Source organism: Rhinolophus sinicus, linkage group LG03 (assembly GCF_036562045.2).
Source record: "Rhinolophus sinicus isolate RSC01 linkage group LG03, ASM3656204v1, whole genome shotgun sequence".
NCBI classification, from domain to species: Eukaryota; Metazoa; Chordata; class Mammalia; order Chiroptera; family Rhinolophidae; genus Rhinolophus; species Rhinolophus sinicus.
The window spans coordinates 111,802,138-111,827,299 of record NC_133753.1 but is presented as its reverse complement, the minus strand read 5'-3'; the positions used below and the strand labels follow the sequence as shown (position 1 = coordinate 111,827,299).

At 37.9% G+C, this 25,162-nt stretch overlaps 1 protein-coding gene across 1 annotated transcript in view; it reads left to right on the top strand.

Moving 5' to 3' along the window:
• Window positions 1-14,647: 14,647 nt before the first annotated feature.
• Window positions 14,648-25,162, top strand: part of CCDC192 (coiled-coil domain containing 192) — a 180,664-nt gene continuing 170,149 nt past the window's right edge. The window contains 3 exon segments of the mRNA XM_074329196.1: window positions 14,648-14,774; window positions 16,214-16,325; window positions 16,327-16,435. Coding sequence (XP_074185297.1) covers window positions 14,648-14,774; window positions 16,214-16,325; window positions 16,327-16,435 — 348 coding nt within the window.

Sequence of the window (25,162 nt, the reverse complement as noted above, 5' to 3'; positions counted from 1 at the left end):
AGTACAAGGGGAACATGGCTGCCAATGGAAAGTTCCACAGAATATACATCTCAGTAGGAAGATGGGGATTGATCCACTAGGAGTAGCTCCAGTGCTCATTCATAGTGAGCTTAAATAGTAAGGCGATAATTCAACATAAGAGAAATACATTCCAGGATTTTCCCCAGGTGTGATTCATATCTAAGAAGGGACAACTCAGGGTTTTACCTCTGCCTTCTGTATTTGGTAATTTTCAGAATGAAGAGATATGCCATGCAGTACGATGGAGAGAGAGGACATAATTTGGAATCAGTACACTTGGATTCCACCCAGTACTTCTACCTATGTGAGAGACTTATTAAATGTCTTTAAACCTTAGTTTCCTCCCTAGTAACAATCTCACCAGGTTGTTTTAAATCCATTGAAATAAAAAGAGTGAAATAGGTTGTTCTACACATTATGCTTGTGATTTTTATTGCTATGTGTGTGTATAAATTCCAGAAGATTCCAAGAGAAGCAGCATGACTTAGTTGTCCAAATACAGATATGGTGACAGAGGGTAACTCTGACACTCACATGCAGCATAAAGGATTTGAATCTTTATTCCCTTTCTTTAAGATACATCCAAAAATACGCCTGGCACAGAGGACCCTTGGAAAGCTTTTCAGTTGCCATGAAAAGAAAATCTTTGGAATTCATTATGTAAGTTTAAGAAAAGAATTTAAGTAAAATAAATTTTTTCTAAAAATATTTTTTCTTTAATTCTACCACACACACAAGACAAATAAGTCTGGCCCGTTGTTTACATAAATGATAACCCTTTTTGATGAAATGAGTTTTAAGAGAAACCAAATCTTAAGTTGCCATGCCTTTTGCACTCAACAGAAAGTAAATGAGAAAAAGAAAAGTGAAGTGTGAAGTCATACTTACTAATAATTGTTCTTGAAAAGATGTGAGGGAGTGGGATAGGAGGGTAGGTAAATTATACCCACTTGTCCAGTTTCTAGTATATATATGTACTGTGATTTTTAGGCCTATGATTAAATACTTAGTGGATGAATTTGAATAGTCTCCTTCATGAACTACTATATCCACAACAATATTTTGAGTGGTGGTGGGCTGTAGGAAATGCATTATAACATAGTGATGAAGAGTATGGACTTTAGTTCCAAGAAGACATACAGTATATTGGAATTTCAGTCCCTGTGGTTATTACCCTGTTTCCCCAAAAATAAGACCTACCCGGACAATCAGCTCTAATGCGTCTTTTGAAGCAAAAATTAATATAAGACCTGGTTTAATTTTTGCTTCAAAAGACACATTAGAGCTGATATAAAACCGGGTCTTATATTATAGTAAAATAAGACCAGGTCTTATATTAACTTTTGCTCCAAAAGAGGCATTAGAGATGATTGTTTGGCTAGATCTTATTTTCAGGGAAACACGGTAGCTGTGAGATCTTGGGTAAATTATTTACAATCTGCAAGTCTTTGTTTCTTCACATGGGAAGGGGCAATCATCTTAACTACTGTCACCACAAAGTTTTAAGAATTAATATGAAATAATATAAATAGAGTAAGTCTGGCACATCATAAAATCTCAATAGATGGTAGTTCTGCTTACATTGCTATCTCCCATGCACCCTTCAATTATGTATAAAAATGAAGATGTTGTAATACATTTTAACAATATGCCTCAGGTGCTGAGGTCACTCATCCTCATAACCCACACACATGTACTTCTCATTTTATAGCAGCGCTTTTTCTCTTATATGGGTATACTTTCACTTCCAAAACAAACTAAAGCAATATTTTGTAAATCAAATTACATTTGATAATGAGGGGTGGACATTACACTAAAGAAACATAATTTTTAAACTTTGCTGAAACATAATCATCTTTTGAAAATCTGATGATAGCTATGTATCCTCTTTCTGGTCAAATACCCAAATCCTCACATGAACAAAATTTTGTGTGTAATTAAAGGAGCACATGGATCTCCCCTAAAATATTTGAGACTTTTAATGACATGAATACACTTTCAATATTGCAAATAAACCAATCCTTAATTTATCTGTTGCACAAACTCAAATTTTCATATAACGGCTTTTAATGAAGTACCTTATATAGGTTATTGATGTTTAATGTGGTCTGAAACATAGTCAGATGGCACAGAGTCTGCTAAATGAAGTTATTTTTAACCCAGGCTTATTAACTATGCCGTACCTAGCAGATTTGTATCCAATGAACAGTCACTGGTACACCATTAATATCAGTGTTGGGTTGTAATATTGAATTACGTAATCTGATTAATATTTTTCTTTTATGCTTTTTCTGTACCAAAGAATGAGCAAACACAATGATATTTATTTCCCAGAACAGTTTTTTTTAGCTCTACATTTTCAGTAAGTGTCTTTTAGAAATTTATATAAAGTCATTATTTTCCTAGCATATCAATATCTAATGGGAGTAACTGAACAGTTGAATCTTAAAATCAATCAGTAAAATGACAAGTTTACCATTAAATTCTTGGCTTTGTTCCTGCACTCAATACTATATTAAAGTTAATGTAGTGTTTCAATATTTGAAAATAACAAATAGTTAATAGACTCTGAAGATTTCTCTGCCAGCAAAATTTGGTATTTCTGCTAATAAAAACAAATCATGATGACACCTTCTGAGTATATATTTAAAGTTCCAAAAGATATGAAAAGTCTTGAGAAAATATAGTTTAGCTATTAGGCAACCTTTAAAATTTCATTTCTGAAGTTGTAAATTGACCAATTGACTTATATTAAGGAGAGGTTGTCGACCTGGGATAACCTAAAGAAAAGGTTATCTCATTTGTAATTTTTTTTTTTTTTTTTTTTTTTGGTGAGCTGTAGTATTTTGATAATCCATGAAACTTCACTGTGAGATTTATGATGTTTTTTGTTTTTAAAGTCATTAGGTAAGTCAAGAGGCAAATTAAAGCACTTCCTATAGCGGTGATGGGAAACAACCTCCACTGGCAGGAGTTTTGTTTGGTTGCTGATCTGTTGCATCTGCTGTGTGTGAAATGACAGAAGGAGTTTTGCAGGAAATTCAATACACTCACAGAGAGAAGCCAAAGATGACAGCTTATTTTGGGAACCAGTCTATCACGAGGATACATTTGTTCTTGGAGCAGTCTCAGAAAGCCTCTCTTTTATCAAACTGTGTCCTGATTAAAGGGACAGCTGATGTCTCTACACAAAGAATGGTTTTCTCTTGACAAAGTTGTCTTATTATAGTCAATGTTTTTTCTCTTATAAGGAAATTTTATTGGTAAATATTTTGATTATTGTCTGTTTCCAGCAGCACAAATTGAAAGATGGTTCCTGGAAGGGCAGGCACAGCCATCTGATAAATTACAAGTGTAAATCTTATAAAAATGTATATGACATTTTTATCTTGTAACTGTGCTTCCGAAGAAGGAGGCATGGCAATGTAACTACTATTTCTTTATATTTTTTATTTGTAATCTTTATACTTGTAGCACAGCTCCCAAAAATTTATTTAGTAACTAAAATTTAGAAGTCCGTTCAGAAGCTATTGTGTTTTCACCAGAGCATTTAGCTGAAAGCAAAAAAATAGTGTATCCATTGTAGTTAAAAATTAAGAATGACGTTTGTTAAGGCACTTAAGCATGCTTTTTCGTCTTTCATTCTCTTGAATTATTTTCTTTCCTTCACCTATAATTTCTATCCAGTCTTGGGATTTACTGTTCATATAACTCCTTTTGCTAATGCAAGTCAGAATGGCCAAAATAATCCTTGATAACTGATAAGTAACAAATGTGATGTGTTGAAAGTGGGCAAGTAGCTCTAACTTACCAGTTTCTGGAACTTCACACTCTTCCTGAATTGCTTTTACATTCAACTAGCATCTCACAAGCTTTCTCACATAGTTATCATCTTACAAGCATGAGGGATAATTCACTTATTGAGATATGTCTGGTAAGTTGTGAGGATTTTTTTCCCCCCTGTGTGGTATTTGATGGGTGTTTCTAATTAACACTGAGGACACTGACAAAACTGTTTGTCTTTTTGAATTGGTCTATTTAAAACTTTTTTCCTTGTTTTTGAACTGCCATACATTAAACCTCTCTAAGACCAAATTTCTTCTCTTTGGCTTAGATTGCAGTTAACAATTCTTTTCTTTCCTAAAATTAAAACTACAAATACAAAATTGTCAATACTTTTTTTGTTTTAGATGAACTGAGTTTTGAATAATTTCCATATGTTGTCTCTGAAGCAAATAACATTCTGTGCAGAAATGGGTAGATTCTAAGAAGCGTCGTTTCTCCGCCATGCTGAGAGCTCATGATGATTAATATTTCTAGAATGGTGCACAAATCTTTCCCTCTATTGAATAAGTACAGATGGTGCTGATTGTCTTTTCTGCTCATCATTTATTTTCAACGCACATTCACATCAAGTTCCAAAGTGTTGTCTTCTTGGTGAAAGATAATGATGAATATGTGACCCACAAGTTAAAGATGTGACTTCTCAGCCATGTTCACACTCTGGTATTTGGAGTTGAGAACTCTTTCCTGCTACCCAGTGGCCTGGTATTAGCACTTTTATAAGGGAATACGTGTACTTTTATCACATCTCTGTTCTCTTCTGCCTTTATCCTAATTCTGAAACTTCTGACCTCTCCTTCAATGTTCTGTATACTTCAGGAAGGTTATAGAAACCTCTTAAAATCCTTGTCCATCTGTACAAGCAACACACACACACACACACACACACACACATATTTAGGGCTTAGTAGTGTGTTTGGCACAGAATAAATATTCAATCAAGGGAATAAAGTCAATGAATGGTTGAAAAAATAAAGGAATAATTAATGAAATGAAGTACACTGAAATATGAAGAAAAATTTCAGTGAATTTTCGAGCTAATCAAGATGTTTTTTTTCCTTGCTGGTTCTATGAAGGTAAAGATGAAGGCTCATCATTCTTTGGGATAGAGATATTAAAATGCACGCCTTTCTAAGTTAAATAAACACATCAATAGTTATAAAAATCTCAAAATAATTTTTAAGCTATTGCTACAAGCTGATTGCTAATTCATGAATGTAATAAAATTAGTGAGTGCAAGTATTTTAAAGAGAGAGGTTATATTCTAAAAATAACTTTTATATAAACTACCAGATAGTTACTGTTTATTAACTTTATAGTTTTGTCTAACACAGTGATTCTCTAATTATATTTCGAATAAAAATTTTAAGTGTTCTTCCCAACCTTTCCTTAACTTTTTGTTTCCTTTGCTGGTATGTACCTCATTAAGAAAGAGTAAAAATAAAAAAAGAAGAAATAATGACCATTAGGGCTATAACAGTAAATTAATCTTATTAAATATTTTCCTAGTCTAGATAATATGAAAAAAATATGTAAAGCACTTATATGCCCAAACCCTACATTAGTAAGTATGATTATACTTATGTCTATTATAAAATAATCAAATAAGAAATACATGTGAATTATATACAGATTATATGCAAATGTATGCCTCTGTTGATGTAGAAACTCTTAAATACGATGTCTGACAATTGAGTTTGAGAACTCATCCTAGGAAAAGAGCTACATACCTCATTGCTGAATATCACTATGGTCACCTTCAAAGTACTCCCTTTGGGAAGCTATGCACCGACACCAGAAACTAGACTACCTTTCAAAGCCGTTTTGGAACTCTTTTTCTGGAACGGCCATCAGAACTGTCATTATATTACCCTTGATGTCCTGAATGTCATCAAAAATGTCTTCCTTTCAAAATTTCCTTTATCTTCAGGTAAAGAAAGAAGTCATTGGGGGCCAGATCAGGTGAGTAGGGAGGGTGTTCCAATAAAGCTAGTTGTTTACTGGCTAAAAACTCCCTCACAGACAGTGCTGTGTGAGCTGGTGCATTGTTGTGATGCAGAAGCCATGAATTGTTGGAGAAAAGTTCAGGTTGTCTAACTTTTTCATGCAGCACTTACAAGTAGAAAACTTGGTTAACTGTTTGTCTGTTTATCCAGTTGGTACAAATTCATAATGAATAATCCCTCTGATTAAAAAGGTTAGCCACATTGTTGCAACAAGTTCATGAACTTAATTGTCAGGCCTCATATAGTTCATCCTTCCCCACTATGTAGTAGCCATGGAATTTGAATGGGATTCATCCCACCGCTAGTTTTTTTTTCCTAATGGGTGAGAGCTAGGAATGCCACCACCCACCCCCGGTTCTAACGGTGGGCTCTGATGGACACTTTCCCATCGCCACAGTGTTTGGTTTGGGTGTAGGAGTGTATTTCAGATTTAAGTCAATCAACATTTCCCCAACTTTAGTGATCCTGCTATTTCGGATCACCGAATTAGAATAAAACATAGGACTTTTGTTCTAAGGTTATGGAAGGCAACCTTCTTTCTCTATCTTTAGCAATGAACAAAGTCACCTGCAGTCTCAGTTACTGCTGGCAGCCATTCTATCTCCACGAGGAAAGCAAATCTTCAGAAGAAGCCAACACTGTTGATAGAAGAATGGCAAGATGGAAAGATACTGTGTGCTGATAATATTACTGGTTAACTTTGAAGGACCTTTAACTTCTGGACCTTTTAGTCACTTGAGCCAGCAAATTCCCTTATAAATTAACTACTATGAATTGCTTTTTCTGTTACTTATAACTAAAATTACCTTTCATGGTACAATATCCATCAAAACATGTTCATCCATTTGGGTGGGAGCCATGAGAAATCCTAGTGGAGAAGATGACTTTTCTGAAAAATGGCTTCTTAGGATTCCCTACCATCCCCTTGTTTGTTTTGACTTATTTGAGATTAGATTTTTTTTAATTCGAATGGAATAATAAGAAAATTATTAAGAAAGAAAAATACAATATTTGGATAAATTATATTTAATTTTACAGCAAACAAGTCTCTAAGAAATTTTAATAGAGACACAATTAGAAACATAAAAGGCATAGATTCTACAGAGCCTAGAGTAGCAAAGCATTAGAAAAACATGAAGAATATTTTAAAATATATTAACAGCAGAAACAACCTAAAAGAGAAATGTCTCAGTAAGCGTACCAGTTGAACAAATATGTCTTGGACCCATGACTCTTTTGAACTATGCCTGTCTCCAATATTGTGATAGACACAAACATGTTTTTAAATGAATGAGTGATTTACTCTCAAGAAGGCAATAACTTTAAGGGAACAGTAAATCAATCATAGGAGAAACACAAATATGTACTCAACAAGACAGTACTAATATTTTAAGAAAAGCAATGAATGTAAGCAAAAGAATGAATGAGGACTGCACTGTAAGCTGAACAATTTCATGGGTTTTGTGGGCAAAAATCAATGATAACATGAAAAATACAGGCGCATGAATAAGGCTTTTATTGGTTAGAAGCAATAGAAACCAATTCTGGATAAGCAAAGGAGAATTAATTGGCAGTATTTGGGGGCTCATGAAATCAGCAGAGCTGAAGTTAGGGTTAGGAGTGGGCAGAAACCAAGGCCATTTTAGAGACTAAGAAGCAGGCCTCATAACAGGAATAATTCAAGTCAGGATGCAGTTCTTTAAGTGGGGGAGGGGTGGAGGGGGTGGTGGTGACCTGAATGAAAGCCCTTTTGATAGAGACTGAATATTTCAATGGAGAAGAATGAAAAGACATAGGGGGAGAAAACAACGCTTTTGATGAATTTACCTGTGAAGAGGAGCACCGAAAGACATGAGGTCAAGAGAAGTTTGTCTTTCATTGCGGCTACTTAGTGTGTTTCTGCGATGACGGGACTGAACCATTGGCTAGAACACTCTTTCCTGCAACAGTACCTAGGCTGGTTCCTTTTCATCCTTCATTCATCATCCATCTTTCATGTCTTAGTTCTACGTTACCTACTGTTCCTAGTTCTATATCCTTGTAGTTTTTCTACAGCACTCATTCCTGTCTGAAATGATCTTCTGTATTTGATTGCCTCCATCGACTAAAGTGGAATTAAAAAAGCAGCAATTTTGTCTTGCTTACCACTGTATCAACAGCATCTAGAAAAATGTAGCAGGGCCTCAGTAAGTATTTGTGGGGTAAATGAATAAGCAAATGGATAACTAGAATTTCAACTGTGTCATTTATTCTTGCACCACTTATTTGAGATCCAAAGTCCCAAGATCCAATTGCTGAATAGCCAACTTGAGATGGTCAGCAGTCCTTTGTCTGGGCAGCGTCTGTCCCTCCTTGGGTTACGTGGTGGGGACTGAGTACATGAATTTACTGTTCCTTCAAACCCAAATACGAGGGGAGAGAGGCAATTTCCACAAGGAATCAGGGACTATGCTCAGAACTGTAAGGAAGGAAAAAGAATGTTGACTCCCTGCTATTAAAAATGCCATAAATGAAAAGTTTACATTTCTGCTCATCAATTAACAGTTTTCAACTTCACTCCTATCTTTGCTGAGAAAAGACTTTAGGACCAAGGGGTAGGCAAGCCTCTGCTCACACAGATAAACAACCTCCTCCATTAAAACAGGCTGGAAGCCTGGAGATAATTAGACCCACTGTGTCAAGCAATCAGCATCACAGGGAAAGGTCACAAAAAAACAATGACAAGAGAGCTGGCTAATTCTTGAGAGAAATGGAAGGAAAGCCTTTGTAATCAGTAGAATGATGTTTTGGTTGCTGTGGTCCATGGATTAATCTGTACTTACTTGTGTGATGTTATTTGTTTTCTGTCTCACCTCCAACCCCTTCTCTTGTCCTTCCCTAGGACAAACACACCCAGACTCCCAGACATAGGTGCAGTTACCTTGTGTCTGTCACAATAAAAGCATAGTGAACTTTCCTATGAAACCCTGTGAAAAGCAGTCACTTGTCTCCACAGCATTGTACCTCCACAAGAAGAACACCTATGAGGTACTTCTGCTTGCTTTTATTTATTAATTCTTTTCAGTGCATGGGATATGTTACATTAGAAGAGCCCTTTGGAAATCCAAGGCCCGCTTCATTTTCTCTTTTTCCAAAAGGACATTCATGGCTGCTAGAATGATAACCTTGATAGAATGATCATTTCCACGAGAATAGGACAGCATCGATTTCATTCCAGCTTTAACACAATGGGCTTTCAATAAATATTTAGTAAATATGCGAATAAACAACTGAACATGAGTGGACACGTGAAGGCCAAAGGACTATTTCCCAATTAGAGGTCCTAAAGACCTCTACTGCGGCTTTCTCTCTTCTCCTCAGCCACACTACTTCATTGTAAATCTACTGTCTGTTCTGTCTTGCTCTTTCCTCATTGCTATGTTTCCTCTTCTACCTTCCTGTCAGGTTTTACTGATACTTAGGCATCTGAGCTTGATAAGGCGTCCTGATTAGCATTAGCACGAGAGCACACCAAGTATGCATACTCCCTAAGATGCCTTCTTGTTATATGCACATACATGATTTCTGATTCTAAGAAAAGATGCATTTTTGACAGACTACAAGGTAAGTTTTCAAACTGTGCATAGTAGTAGTCTTCAAGAGCCCCAATGACCATAGTATTTTTTTAGCTTAAAATTTTGTTAATGGTGGAAGTGCCAATAATATATAAACCTGTACACACACACACACACACACACACACACACACACACAACCTTTCTAGAAGTTTAGTTACAACTATATATTTCTAGAAGTTTTGTTACAACACCCCTTGTTTCCATTAGACTTAAAGGGAAAAATTGTAGTTTTTCTTAAAATTCAGTTCAAGTTTTTAAAGACTATTTAATTGATTTTCATTCATAAGTACTTTTCCTTAACTTACTCATAAAAAACATTATCATAAACTTCATTATTTAGCTTGCCCAGTCAAGAATTCTGTAGACCAATATGTCTTCCGTAACCTGCTAATTAGTTCACCACCTTCTTCTGAAATCCTCCCCCCATAGTATTCATTTAAGGAGCAGTAATCATGGAAAAGTCACTGTTTTTCAAGGACATTTTAGAAGCTGGTTTTTGTACCAGCTATATCTCCCCACCTCTGTTTTTGATTAGTGAGATGTAAGATAAGATTAACAACCATTATAAATAATTAATGCCTAGACTGCCTTTCACCAGCCATTATTAAGATGACCTTCCTTTCATAAATTCTTATGAACCAAATACATGGTGAACATTGTACATTTCTCTAAAATGTACTAAAGAAAAACATCCACTCTGTGGGTTTTTTAATAAGGTGGGCTAAAGAGACAGAACATAATGTTAGAGCTGGAAAGAATGGCAGAAACAGCTCAAGTGAATCTTTTATAGAGAAGAAAACTAAGGCTGCTAACTAGATGCAACACCAGTACCCCAATCCTCGTATTTCCACATCTACCTAGTTAGCGATTTTTCCATGCAGAAAACCAACTGCTCAAAGTCCATAACTTTACTCATAGGGTTGTTTTACCAAGGGGTGGGTGACTTAAAGTTCTTTTGGAGAAGTAAATGCTAATTATGCTAATTATACTCTTTAAATTGATCAGTTCCAAGTATTCCCATTACTATTGCAGTTATTTCACCTATGTGCTCTACCCTAGAAACAAATTCTCTGATTTAAAAAATTGCTGTTGAACCAACCTAATTTACTTGGGGATGGGCTGTGTGATTAGTTTATGGTCAACCTGTGAGACAAGGGATCAAAACCCAGGAGTGATTCCCATCTACAGACTGCAGAGCTCCTACATGTACTTCCTGCCAGAGCAGGAAGTGAAGTGAATACAGATGACCTGGGTCCACAGATGCATCCAGAGAGAGATGTAGCAAAATGCTTGCAGATAGTGGCTGTTGTCTTTGGACAAACCACAGGGAAGAAGAAGCAGAGGGTACAGATGAGTTGTGACAGTGAGCAGAAACCAGCTAATCAGGCACAATTTATCACTTCTGCAATCCTGTGTCAGGAAATAAACCTAAATTAGGACATGGCCAGGTGGGGTCTTCTGTCTGGGGCCTGTGGGCCCCAGGAAAAGATCATCACAATTGCGGGTCTGTGGCAAAACCCACTACTTAGCCTGTGAACTGATCTATTTCCATGGATGCACCCCTCTCAGACAAGCCATGTGACTGTTTCCTTAGTACTGGTTCTGGATGTAAACATGCTATGGTTCGAACAAAAAACTGCTGCTTCTGGCCCACTTTGAATGTGTTTTCCAGAAATAATGAATATGTGATGACTCTTCATGTATACTCATGCCTGCATCTGATTTGTGAGATGTTTTGAGGGGTTACTATGGCTTTTTAATTGGGTTCTTTTTTTTACTTTGGGAAGTAAACTATCTTTTCCATGACCATTGTGGTTACCTAGCAACAGGGGACCACAGAGCAGCAACAGGGATTCTAAAACTCTAAAGAATGGGAATAGTTGATGTCTGTCCCACAGACAGGGTACCCCAGAGGGCCTGACTTGAGATGGGAGAATGTTATAGCAAGGAATCTGTGGCCTCCGAGTCTGAAACCCCAGAGAGAAGCAGGTGAGTCCCCAGCTCCTCCTGTCCCAAGAGAATTCATGGGACTTTCTAAATAAAGTAGCCTTTGCTCCGTGCTTCAAAGGAAACCTTTCTGTAAACTCTGGGGAAAATATCAGACAGGCTTTTCATCCTTTCCTGGAAAAGCACCCTTTCCTTTGAATGCTGCTGTCATCCCAGATCATAGGGCAGGACCTAAGCACACAGTAGGTGGTCTACAAATATTTGTTGACTGAATAAGCTGTCCTTCATTTGCTTTTCTCAAAATCATACATTCACCCCAACGATTTTACTGGTATGGGAAGGGCAGGGGTGGGGGTGGGGGGCCAAGCCAGCCCTATTTTAGAACCACCTTAATGAAATATCACCTTCACTTGTTTCCTTGTGGAGATGGACACAAAAGAAGCTAGGTCATTCCAAGTCTCCCCCAATGAAAACCCAAGCCAACTCTGGCCACAAATACAGAGCTCACCTCTACAATTGATCTATGGTTAATCACTGGAAAATTTGCATGTTGGCACAACACTCATTTCCCCTTCCAGTGAGGAAATACCTTCCTTCCATTTAGAATTATCTTACAAACCTTGAATGAGAGCTGGACCCTGGAGGGTGGTATCCTTTGTGATATGTCCACATGTAACCACAGTTCTGCTTTATTAAGCTTTAAAATGTGGTTTTCATTACATGAAATGTGTGGGCCTTGTTTTTATTTACTTTTCACCTTGGGTCTGTGGTCCATGGATGATGTGGGAAATTCGCAAATCCCCCCCAAAAGATTAACAGTCTTTAGAAGGGAGGCAATTTTTCGCCTGTTAAAGAAAATGAAATTTAGCAAACACTCATATTCTTTTAATTTCCATGAATACAGCACCTACGGAGATAATATGTCAGTGTGCTGACAATTCAGAGGTGAACATAATGTTACCGAATGGAAGAAAAATGCCCTGTGATTAACAACTTTGAAATGAATAGCCCAGTGTACAACCAGCAGGGAAGCCAAGTGGAAAGTGGGACTGCTCTCACTGAAAATTATCATTGGTGTTTTTGTTCCCCTGGTATATGGAGCTGAATGCTCTGTGCAAGGAGAGAGCAGAGCTTTGAGACAGGAGACAGGGAAGGACCACGCTACCTTGGTTAACCTCTCGGTGGGTTCAGTTCAGCTCCTTCACTTCTAAGCAGGAATAAACTGCTCCATTGTCTGTTTGCCTGCCCTACTTTTCATTGCCTTCTCCCTCTCGTCTCATGCCCCTGAAACAGACCTTCTCGATAGTTTATATAAACCAAGTGGGAACTTGCACCTACTTTTTCCTAAGAAGGGAAGGTTAGGCCCTGGATGCAAATAACTTAGAGAATTAAAAAAAAACACAACATTTTCTCAGGAAATTCTTCCTTATAAGACTTGGGTGCTCAATAGCTGTATTCCCAATGCAATTTTATGAAAATCATTTGTTCACATGGACTCATTGATGACTGATTACCTCTCTAATCCAGCCTTAAAAGCATAGGGTAAAAAGTTTGGAGAACAGATAGAAAGATAGTTAACCTAAAGGAAGGAAAGGTTTATGTTCCTGTCAAGTACTGAGGGAAAACAAAATGACTGTCAGGCTTATATGTCATATTATTACTTCCTGCCAATAGAAATTCAAAGAATTTTTTCAGCTTTTCTATCAGCCCTGAAGAAAGCACTGCAATAAAAACAAGCTTCATAAATACATTTGTTAATTCTAATTTGTTTTCTCTCAAGAATAATAGGCTTTCTAAAGCATTTTTTAAATTAATTACAGTACAACATGACTTGTACTGTGTGTGCTGAGTTACTATGGCTACTCTGAGGCCATGACTCACGACCTTTAAATATTATATCATCAGGCAGCCAAAGGTCTCTCACTTTTAAATCAGTAGTTCTGTTACAGACACTATTAAAAGGTGTTTTCAAATAGTACTTTCACTTGTGTATTTGTGGCAAATGTGAATATACACATAAAAGTATTGTACTCACAATGTTTCATTTTGTTTGACTTCATTCATGACAGAATGTTAATTTCTTTTATGGTGTGTCATTGGGTGAATAAAATATAAGGCATATTCCTCAAAGTCCTGTGAGTGTGTCACTGAGAAATGCAAAGACATAAGTAGACAAATAATTATATACATCATGAAATGTTATTATAAAAGACAGACAGACACAAACTACAGAGGCAAAAAATACTTCTGACTGGTAGGATCAAAGAGTCAGCCTCTGAGTCATGGTGTAAAGAATGGGTAAGGTTTTAATGAGCAGAGAAAGGAGCATGAGCATTCTAGTCAGAGGAAGCCTCCTAAGCAAAGGACAAACATACTCTGAAACTACTGGGTAGTGGGTTGGTGAAGGTATCAGTTTGTGAGACGCACTGGAAGAAGATAAAATTAATTCGAAGGTAAAAGAGCCAGCCTATTAGGTCCTTCCCTTTGTCACTTTGCCCAGCAACTGTGATACCCAAAAGATTGTTTTCCATTTCATGATAAAGAGGTACTGTCAAGTATAAAAGAAACCACCAAAATACTGGGTTTTGTTGAGTTAGGTATGATGCAAGAAAAGCAATTACAACTCTCAGAACACTAAGTAGGAATTTTATTAATTTTGTTCAATAATGACAGATTACTTTGTGAACATTTTAAAACAAATTTTAAATTTTTTGGAAAGTGAGAGACATGCACAGAAATATGGAAATAAAATAATACATTTGTTAGGGAGATAGCAGGATAGAAAATAACAGTAATCCTGGATTTTAAAGTAAGGACTTATTGGTTGGCAACAGTAGAATGAGAACTGGTAAGATGTGAGGTTTATTAAATCACCCATTTTTGCATTCATTCATTCAATAAGTATTTATTGACCGTCCTAGCCCTCTTCAAGATGCTAAGGATAGAATAACAAAAACAACGACAGAAAAAAATCTGCTATCTTCAAGGAGTTTACATTTTCTGTCTGGAGGAGACACAATAAATACAAAAGCAAACAAGTTATGTAGCACGTTAGAAGGTTGTGTGTACTGCAGAGAAAAATAAGCAGGGTGATGAGAATGGATAGCAGAGTGGGGAGTTCAATATTAAACGAGGTGCATACGGTAGGCCTCACTGAAAAAGTGATATTTGGGCAAAGACAAGAGGGAAGTGGGAAAGAGCCAAGTGGACAGGTATGGAGAAAGTATTCCTGGCAGAGGAACTTGAGATGAGAGTCTATATGAGGTGGTGGAAGAAGAGTAAGGAGGCCAGTGTGACTCGGAGGGGAGGGACTGAGAAGAATACCACACGAATTCAGAGAGGTAAAGATGGATGTGTGGGGGAGGGTCTGGCAGGAGTGGAATGGAGTCCTACGGTGGATGGGAAGGGGGAATGGCAGAGACATCTGTAGGACCTTGTGGGCCATTACATGCTATGGGCTTTAAATGTTATTCTCAGTGACATGAGATCCCTTATTGGAGGGTTTTGAGCAGAGTAGTGAAATGATTTTTCTTATGGTTAATGTATTGAAAATAGAATGTAGGTGGCAATGGTACAAGCAGAGAGAGCCCGTTTAGGAGGTTAATCCACACAAGAGCTAATGGTAGCTTGAGGATCGAACCAGGATATTAACAATGAAGGTGGTAAAAGTGGTCATATACTGGATCTATTTTGATGGTAGAGCCAAGAACTTCCTGTTGGATTAAATATGGGTTCTAAGACAAAAAGAGAAGTCAAGGTTTCAGCCTGAGCAATGATGTCATCAACTGATCTAGGGAAGACAGTAAGTATAGCAGATTTGGGGGTAGGAATCAGGAGTTAGGTTTTGGAAATGTTGAAATGAAGATATCTATTCTTATCTTAAAAATGAGATATGAGATGTCAAGAAGGCAACTGAATGAGTGAATCTGGAGTTCAAGGAAGCAGTCTGGACGGGAGATGAATATTTGGGAGTGATCAGTATATTAATGATATTTAAAGCCGAGAGGTTGAGGGAGATCACCAACGGAGTGAATGTGGTTGGAGAAGAGAGGAAGCCCAGAGGGACGAGAAAAGACCATCAAAGGAAACTTTCCTGTGCAGGTGGCACAGGAAAGAAACCTGGGAGTTTAGGGTGTCCTGGAGCCAAGTGAAGAAAGTATTTCAAGGAGGGAGTGATGAAACATGGCAAAGGCTCTCAAGCAAGATGGGTTGTGACAAATGACCAGGGGATATAGTAATGTGGAGATCATTGGTGAATTCAATAAATGAAGTTTCTGTGGAGTGGTACTTGTGACAGTCTGAATGGAGTGGCTTTAACAAAAAGTAGGAAGAAAGGAATTCAAGACAGTGAAAATAAACTTTTGCTATAAAGGGTGTTGGAATAATCAAGCAGAAACTAAAGCATTAAAAGGGATCAAGATGCAATAAATAATAGCATGTTTGTAGAAATGATCCAGGAGAGAGAGTGAGAGAAAGAAGGAGAGAGAGGGAGGGAAGAAGGAAGGGAGGGAGGGAGGGAGGGAGGGAGAGAGAGAGAGAGAGAGAGAGAGAGAGAGAGAGAGAGAGAGATTAAGAAACAGTGTAGAAGACAAAGAATTCCCTAAATCGGCTATGTGATAGGATGATACGCTTTCCTCCCTCCCCATTTTTTTTTTTTTTTTTAGTGGAAGTAAGAGATTTTGTAGGTTTTCAGAACAGATTGTACTGTGTGGACTGCTTATTCTCAAGAGAATCTTTAAAGGTTATTTTATCTTTTTTGAGTAAAGTTTACATTCCACAGTTTTGATTTCCTTTGGAAATGTTCAGAAATTGACATTTGGAGGAAATACTCTGGGAAATTTATCTTCAACATTACAGTATAAAGATCTATTCCATGTGGGGTTTTGTATGTGTGTGTGAGAGTGTGCAAACTTCTGAAATGTTGGAATTTAAACTCTTACTTTATTTCAGCATCAAGCCTGGAAGTTCAGAGTCAGATATACAACAAAGAAACAAAATATCGGTAAGAAATGAGGCTTGTCTGAATTACTTTTTGGAAAAAAACATTGTAGTTAATGAAATTGTAACTTTAATTAATGTTGCAATTTTCCTAATATGTTTCATTTTCACGTTTTACTAAGTAAAGATTTTTTAAAAATAAAACATAAAATGTTCTTTCTCAAGTAGAACTGACATAAAACAGGCAGCGTGCCAACTAAGAGATGCTATTGGGCAGCAGGGAAATTTGGTATGGTGTGGTGTGGCCTTTCCCATTTTTACTTGTCGTAAATCCCACATTGCTCTTTGTGACCCTACTATATCATAAACATTGTGGGTTACTTCAGAGTATTTTCTTGTATATGAGGGAATCCTGGAATTCAGACGTGATACAGATCGAGTAAATCACATTAGTTCATTTATTCAGACTTGAGTTTAAATCATAGCCGATTCCAGGTATTTCCAGTTCATGTTCTTGGAAGTCAGCTGATGACACTACCTCTGACCCTTGAAGATTTCTCTCTTCCATGAGCTCTGCGGATTAGGCGGGTGGTTGCTGAAGGTTGGGGTGACTGTAGCAATTTCTTAAAATAAGACAACAAGGAAGTTTGCCATTTCAATGGACTCTTCTTTTGATGAACAATTTCTCTACGGCATGTGATGCTGTTTGATAGCATTTTACCCACATTAGAACTTCTTTCCTGCCCTGGGACGGCTGGGTTTTCTACCCCATCTAATCCCTCTGTGTGTTATTGTAAGTGTTGCAGCTGGGTGATCGCTACATGAGGGCTTATCGTACTAGTTCTCCACTTTGATGGAAGTTTGGAAATTTCCCTTAAAAAAGAAAAACTAAGGTATCTGTATACCCTGGATTCAGTTTTAGTTAGGATCCCCTCGATTCCACCTGTAGGTAGGCATTTCTGACACAGTCCTTTCAGCTCTAATGGAAAGGCAGTGAGTATAAAAGAGTGATCATGGAACTAGAAATTAGGCCCAAAGGTGCCACCTCCAAGCTGTGTGATGATAGCCAAGCTAGTTAGTGTCCCTGAGCCTTATTTTTCACCCATAGAATGAGGATTGGGGAATTTAATAGTCTAGAGGCCTTCTTCAGAGATGCTGCAGTTTTGCTTCCAGATCCCCACAATAAAGCAAATACTGCAATAAAGTGAGTCATATGATTTTTGGGGTTTTCCAGTGCATATAAAAGTTATGTTTACACTATACTGGAATTTATTAAGTGTATAATAGCACCATGTCTAATAAAAATAAGATACATAGTATACCTTAATTTAAAAATACTTCATTGCTAAAATAATGCTGTCATCTGAGCTTTCAGTGAGTTGTAATCTTTTTGCTGGTGGAGGGTTTTGCCTTGATGTTGATGGCGGCTGACTGAACAGGTGGTGGTCACTGAAGGATGTGTGGCTGTGGCACTTCCCTAACATAAGACAGCAATGAAGTTTGCCACATCGATCGACTCTTCCTTTCAGAAGGATTTCTCTGTAGCATGCAATGCTGTTTGATAGCATTTGACCCACAGTAGAACTTTTTTCATAATTGGAGTCAATACTTACATAGCCTATTGCTGCTTTATCAACTAAATTTATGTAATATTCTAAATCCTTCTTGTCATTTCCACAATCTTCATTCATCTCCAGAAACCGCTTTCTTTGCTCATCCATCAGAAGCAACTTCTCATCCATCAAAGTTTCACTATGGGATTGCAGCAATTCAGTCACACCATCAGACTCTACTTCTACTTCTGCTATTTCTACCACATCTGCAATCACTGCCTCCACTGAAGTCTTGAACCCCTCAAAGTCATCCATGACTGTAGGACTCAACTTCCTTCTAAACTCTTGTTAATGTTGATATTTTGACCTCTTCCCCTGAATCACAAATGTTCTTAGTGGCATCTAGAATAGTGACTTCTTTCTGGAAGGTTTTGAATTGACTCTGCCCAGATCCATCAGAGGAATCGCTATCTATGACAGCTATCGCCTTACAAAATGTATTTCTTAAATGATAAGACTTAAAAGTGGAAATTGCTCCTTGATTCATGGGCTGCAGAATGGGTGTTGTGTTAGCAGGCATGAAAACAACATTTATCATTACACATCTCCATCAGAGCTCTTGGGTGACCAGGTGCTGTGTCAATGAGCAGTCAGTAATATTTTGAAAGGGATCTTTTTCTTCTGAGCAGTAGGTCTCATAAGTAGGCTTAAAATATTCAGTAAACCATGTTGTAAACAGATGTGCTGTCACCCTGGCTTTGTTGTTCCCTTTATAGGGCACAGGAAGAGTAGATTTAGCATAATTCTTAAGGGCCCTGGGAATTTTGGAATGGTAAATGAACACTGGCTTCAACTTAGGGTCACCATTACGCTGCATTACCCTTTAACAAGAGAGCCAGCCTGTTCTTTGAAGCTTTGAAGGCAGGCACTGACTTCTCTCTAGGTAACTACGGCTGTCCTAGATGGCATCTTCTTCCAATATAAGGCTGTTTCATCTCCAGTGAAAGTCTGTTGTTTAGTGCAGTGACCCTCATTAATTACCTTAGCTACAGCTGGATAATTTAGTGCAGTTTTTATATCAGTAGTTGCTGCTTCACCTCCCACGTTTATGTTATGGAGACGGCTTCTTTCCTTAAACCTCATGAACCAACCTCTGCTGGCTTCAAACTTGTCTTCTGCAGCTTCCTCACCTCTCTCAGCCTCCATTGAATTGATGAGAGTTAGGGCCTTGCTCTGGATTAGACTTTGGCTTAAGAGAATGTTGTGGCTTGTTTGCTCTTCTATCCAGATCATGAAAACTTTCTCCAAATAAGCAATAAGACTGTTACACTGTTTTATGATTTGTGTGTTCACTGGAGTAGCATTTTTCAATTCCCTCAAGAACTTTTCTTTTGCGTTCACAAGTCGGCTAACTGTTTGGTGCAAGAGGCCTAGCTTTTGCCCTATTGCAGCTTTTGACATGCCTTCCTCACTTGAGTTCATCATTTCTAGCTTTGGATTTAAAATGAGAGACATGTGACGTGCTTTCGCTAAAACACTTAGCCATTGCAGGGTTGTTAATTGGTCTAATTTTTATATTGTTGTGTCTCAGGGAATAGGGAGTGCCAAGGGCATGGAGAGATGAGGGAACAGCTGGTAGGTGGAGCAGTCAGAACACCCACAACATTTATGAAGTTTGCCATCTTAGAAGGGCGCTGTTCATGGCCTTAAAACCATTGCAATAGTAACATCAAAGATCACTATTCACACAGATCACCATAAAAAATAATGGAAAAGTTTGCAATATTGTGAGGATTACCACAATGCAACACAGAGTGAATGGAGGCTGTTAGAAAAATGGCACCGATAGAATGCTCAACACAGGGTTGCCACAAATCTTCAATTGGTAAAACATGCATTATATCTGCAAAGTGCGAGAAAGCCAAGTACCATAAAATGAGTTACGCCTGTATTTCCAATAAGATGTTTGGGATGTGAAAATTGTTGGTAAAGTACTGACAAGCTCACAAGTGTACAGGAGTATAGTTATTGGAAATCTAGAACAATCCAGCAGGCTCCCCTGAGGGCCCAGGAAACCTTGCTCTTTGAATCCGGTTTGTTTCCGAGTTCAGCAGTTCTCCTCTCCCATTCCCATCCCACCCCAGCATCACCAGCTCAGAATAACCGGTCTAGTGAGGTGCATACCTATCCAAAACTTCACTTCTGCACAATTATTGTTGTGCACAAAAGATTAACACCTCTTTTCTAAGTATAGTTCATTTAATCTGGCCCCAGACAGAGTGGCCACATCTCTCAAATCCATAGTAATTTTCAGGAGGAGAGTTTTTGGAGCAGAAATGAGTCAATTTAGATTAGCAGAACATGACTGTAATTAAAAATGTGTTCTCTCACTCTAGTGTTAGTTTAAGCTTAGAGTGCTTTTATTTTTCAATTAGCAAAAGAAAACCTAATAGTGAGCTTTTATTTTATAGAGTAGAACTATTTATGATTCTGTTGCTCAAAGAAATGGTATCCTTCACTGGTGTTATATATGAAAACATTTTATCTCTATTTGGTTAGATCCCTTGGGTTAGCTGTTAAAGTGGAGACTTGGAAATGGAAGACTGCCGCTCCCCAGCCTGTGTTTACAGCCTTTTCCTCTAACAATGCTAATCAGTTAGCACCCTAGAGGGAACCCTCTCACTGAAAAAGAGCAGGTGCCAATTACCACCTTGAGGAGTTCTGCCTACGGCTCCCAATTAGCTTCCTGGAGTTTAGAATCTAACTCCTTTCCATTTACATTTAACAGATTTGGGAGCCCTGGGGCTTGAAGTAACTGGTTCTCCTTTAGTTACTGTATTTTTACATTTCTAAAAGAATACATTTAGCTGGAGGCGGCGAGGGTTAGAGATCTCAAGGCCATAGGATATCCACAATCAGTGCTGTCTCCTTCCCACACAATCCCCTTCAAATCTTGGAGCTCATAGACCCATCATTCAGCAGAACCTATTCTGCTCTGTACCATGAGGAACCAAACTGCAGGTGGATCTCAGGTGCCCCTTTAAAATGGCTGTGGTTAGCTTGGGCAGAAAAGATCAAGATGAAGGGTGAAATCTGTTTGTCATGCGGGGTGTCACGCGGGGTCTCAGCTCCTGCTCCCCACACAAGAACACAGCATATGGTGAGGCCAAAAAGGAACACCCATGGAGCCATAGGTAGGGGAGTCACACCACCATAGTCTCACTGGAGGCTGGATTCACACAACGTGCGACCTGCTGTCTGCTTTTCTGCCAACCGACCAACTTGACTCTCCTCGACTCCCCAACGTAGCCGCAGCAGTTATATTAGTGGCCAATGGCTCAATGGTTACAGCTGACAGCCAACTAGCCACAGCTGATGGCCATCTACTACCCGAGACAGCAACCCACCACGTGAAGCCGAGAGACTGGAAACTGCTCTCTGGGGCTCTGTCCCCACACTGTTTAATTCTGTGAAGAAGTTTTGACCACCGAGGTGAAATGGAACACATTCTATGTTTGTGGCATCACAACCTGGAGAAAGCACTTCCCTGTTTTCCTTGCCACACTGGTTTCTGAATACTTTTTTAAATTTTGGACTCTCCTGGTACACTGTGCATTCTTATGAGGCCTGGCCTTTATTCATCTCTGTGCCCTGGGGACAAAGTTTCTGATACTAAAATGACACTCAATAGCATCATTTGAAGTAGAACAAATGGACTGGGCTCCATGCATAGCACTAGGTAATTGACAGATGCCGTGGGTCTGAATCCTTAGAGCAACAGACAGGGTGGTTTCCAGAATCATCACTATTACACTGATACTTTTCTCCTAATTATTATTAACACATAAGAAATTGAGATTCAGGGAGGATGAGGGTGAGTTCCGCTGTTGAGTAATCAATGAAAATGTGTTCACTACATAGTAGGAACACTGTGGGATAATCCAGTGAGAGACAGTTTATTTATAACCTCTTCTCAGGTGCCAGATTGTCCCTATTTATCTGGACCTTACTCCTTTGGGACTCTTGGAGAATTACAATGTTATTTGAACTGTTGCCTTTGCTCCATTTTAACATCCTCTGACAGAGAACAGCTAGTGCGTATAAATAATCTAATCTGAAACGGTTTAGGAAATAAAAATTCTATTGCAAGGAGGCTTGGCCTCCACCGGATACCTGGCTCAGGATTTCACCGCCTGACTATTCCTGAGAACTGTGACACATAGAAATAAACAATGGAAAACATATGATGCCACTGGTTACATGGACCGGCATATACAAAAGTGAGAATGTGGGTAGGAATTCATTAATGCTAAGGTACTTCACTCGTTATGCAAAACTAAGCTTATTATAAAACCTAATTAAGCCGTGTAGTTTTCAAGTTGTAATTTAGTGATGACTTCATTAAAGAATCATTATTTTAAGTGCCAAAGAGATGAAAGCACTTTTAAACTTTTTAATTTGTAAGTCAAATTCATAGCACACTATATAGAAAGTCAGCTTTACAAAACAACCTTGAAGTAGTTAAAAGATTTACACTTGATAAACTGGGGAAGGCAAGCATTGCCTTAAATTGGGTCAACTTGTATAAATGCTGTTCTTCTTTTAGTACTTGGTATAATACAGTGTTATTTTTGCAGGAAGCATATATTTGGTAACATTTCTGATATTTCTAAACTTAGAAGATTCCTCCTTCTGATGAGCAAACTTTCAAATCATTAGTGAATCATTTCCTACATTGCTTGTGCTTTCAATGAACATTTCAAATGATTTTCAGGAGACATTCCTCTTTATTCTTAAAATGAGATCAACATAGAACTGTATTTCTATATATATTTAAATATAAAGATTTGTTGCTGTTCTAGGAAATAGGTTATTAATTATTATTATTATTATTATTATTTTTTGCCACTCTAATAGGTGACATATATCTCAAAACTTTTGTTTTGGCTTTTTCTTCCTCCCTCCCCTCCCCTCCCTCCCCTCCTCCCTCCCCTCCCTCCTCCTCCCTCCCTCCTCCTCCCTCCCCTCCCTCCCCTCCCTCCTTCTCTCTCTCTCTCTCTCTCTCTCTCTCTCTCTCTCTCTCTTTCCTTCTATCTTTCTTTCTCTTTTCTTCTTCCCTCCCTCTCTCCCTTCTTTCCCCTCCTCCTCCTCCTCTTTCTCTCTCCTTTACTGAAGTATGTTTGACAATTTAAAGTGTATAAGTTGATGAGTTTTGACATATGTATACATGTGAGAAACCATTACCATAGTCAAGATAATGAAACTATCCATCACGCCCAGAAGTTTCTCATGCTCCTTTGTAACCCCTCTCACCCATTGCTCCCCACTTGCCTATACGCCATTTCCAAGGAAGCACTCATCTGCTTCATGTCACTACATATTGTTGCATTTCCTTGAGCTTTACATAAACAGTCATACATTATGTACCCCTTTTACTGGCTTTCACTCAGCAAAATTATTTTGAGATTCATCCATGTTTTAGTGTATATCCATAATTCATTTTTATTGCTGAATAGTATCTCATTGTACTGAATGCAGTTGGTTTATCCCTTCATTTGTTGACTGACATTTAGATTATTTCCAGTTTTTGATTCTTACAAATTAAGTTGCTGTAAACATTCATGTACAAGTCTTTGTATGGATGTATGCTTCTTTTCCCTTGGGTAAATACCTACAAGTGAAATATTTGAATCATGTGTTAGGTAAATATTTAACTTTCTTAAAAACTATCAAAATTCCAAAGTTGTGGTATCATCAGCAGTACATGCAAGTTTTAGTTTATCCACATTCTCTCCAACCCTGGTAAGGTCAGCCTGTCAAATTTTAGCCATTCTAATAGGTACAGTAGTATCTCATTTTGGTTTTAATTTGAATTTTCTCAATAATTAATGGTGTTGAATACCTCTCCATGTGTTTATTTGCCATCCTTAAATCTTATTTGGTGAATTATCTATTGAAATCCTTTGTCCATTTTTAAGCTGTGTTTTTTGTTTCTTCTTATTGGGTTTTGAGAGTTCTTTATATATTCTAGGTACAAGTAAATTTTCAGATACGTGTTTTATAAGTATTTTCTCCAGTCTGTGGTTAGTATTTTCATTCTGTTTATAGTGTCATTAGAAGAGCAGAAGTTATTAATTTTGATGAAGACTAATTCATCAATTTGTACTTTCATGGATTATGATTTTGGCATCTCATCTAAGATATCTTAGCCCAACGTCACAAATATTTTCTTCTGGAAATTTTATAGCTTTAGGTTTTCTATTTAGGTCTATTATTTATTTTGAGTTAATTTTGCTTATGATGACTCACAACTGAGTCTCTCTCCAGGAATTTTCCCTCAGCTGAAGGAGCTCCATTGTCCCAAAGTCATCCCTCTACATAGGATCAATCTGCGTGCAATGACTGGTTGACACAGAGCCACAAGACCTTCCCTTTGAGCAAGGACAATTCTGAAGGGCCAGCCCAGCTCCAGAACTGCCTATGAAATTGGCTGAGCGTGTTGTTGCGTTTCTGCTCCTCTCCTTACTTTATAGGTGTTGCTCCCAAGAGGATCTCCAGTGAGCACTGCTTCAGCCAAATCTCTCAGAGTCTATTTCCCAGCGACCCTCACTTAATAGAATCACAAAATCAGAACAGGTCTAACCTAATGAATGTGGTTTTGTGAGTGGAAATTCATAACAAATGAAAAACAGCCATTGTGCTGTCACTTGAAGGGAAGACAAAAGATATAAATAGAAATTGTCATTGTAACTTTGATAGCATTTCAGAAAAATCTTTCTTAATATAAGAGATTTAATGAATATTTTTGCAAACTTTAAGGAAATACATTATTTCACTTAATAAAGTATGGTATCAGTAACAAAACAAATAATAACAAGTGTTGGAGAGGCTGTGGAAAAAAAGGAACCCTCATAAACTGTTGGTGGGAATGCAGACTGGTGCAGCCACCATGGAAGGCAGTGTGGAGGTTCCTCAAAAAATTAAGAATAGAATTACCATATGATCCAGCAATCCCTCTCCTGGGTATCTACCAAAAAAATCTCAAAACATTTATCTGTAAAGGTATATGTGCTCCAATGTTCATTTCAGCTCTATTTACAGTGGCCAAGACATGGAAACAACCAAGTTCCTTTGATAGATGAATGGATAAAGAAGTCGTGGTATATATACACAATGGAATACTATTCTGCCGTAAGAAAAGATGAAATAGTACCATTTTTGACAACATGGATGGATCT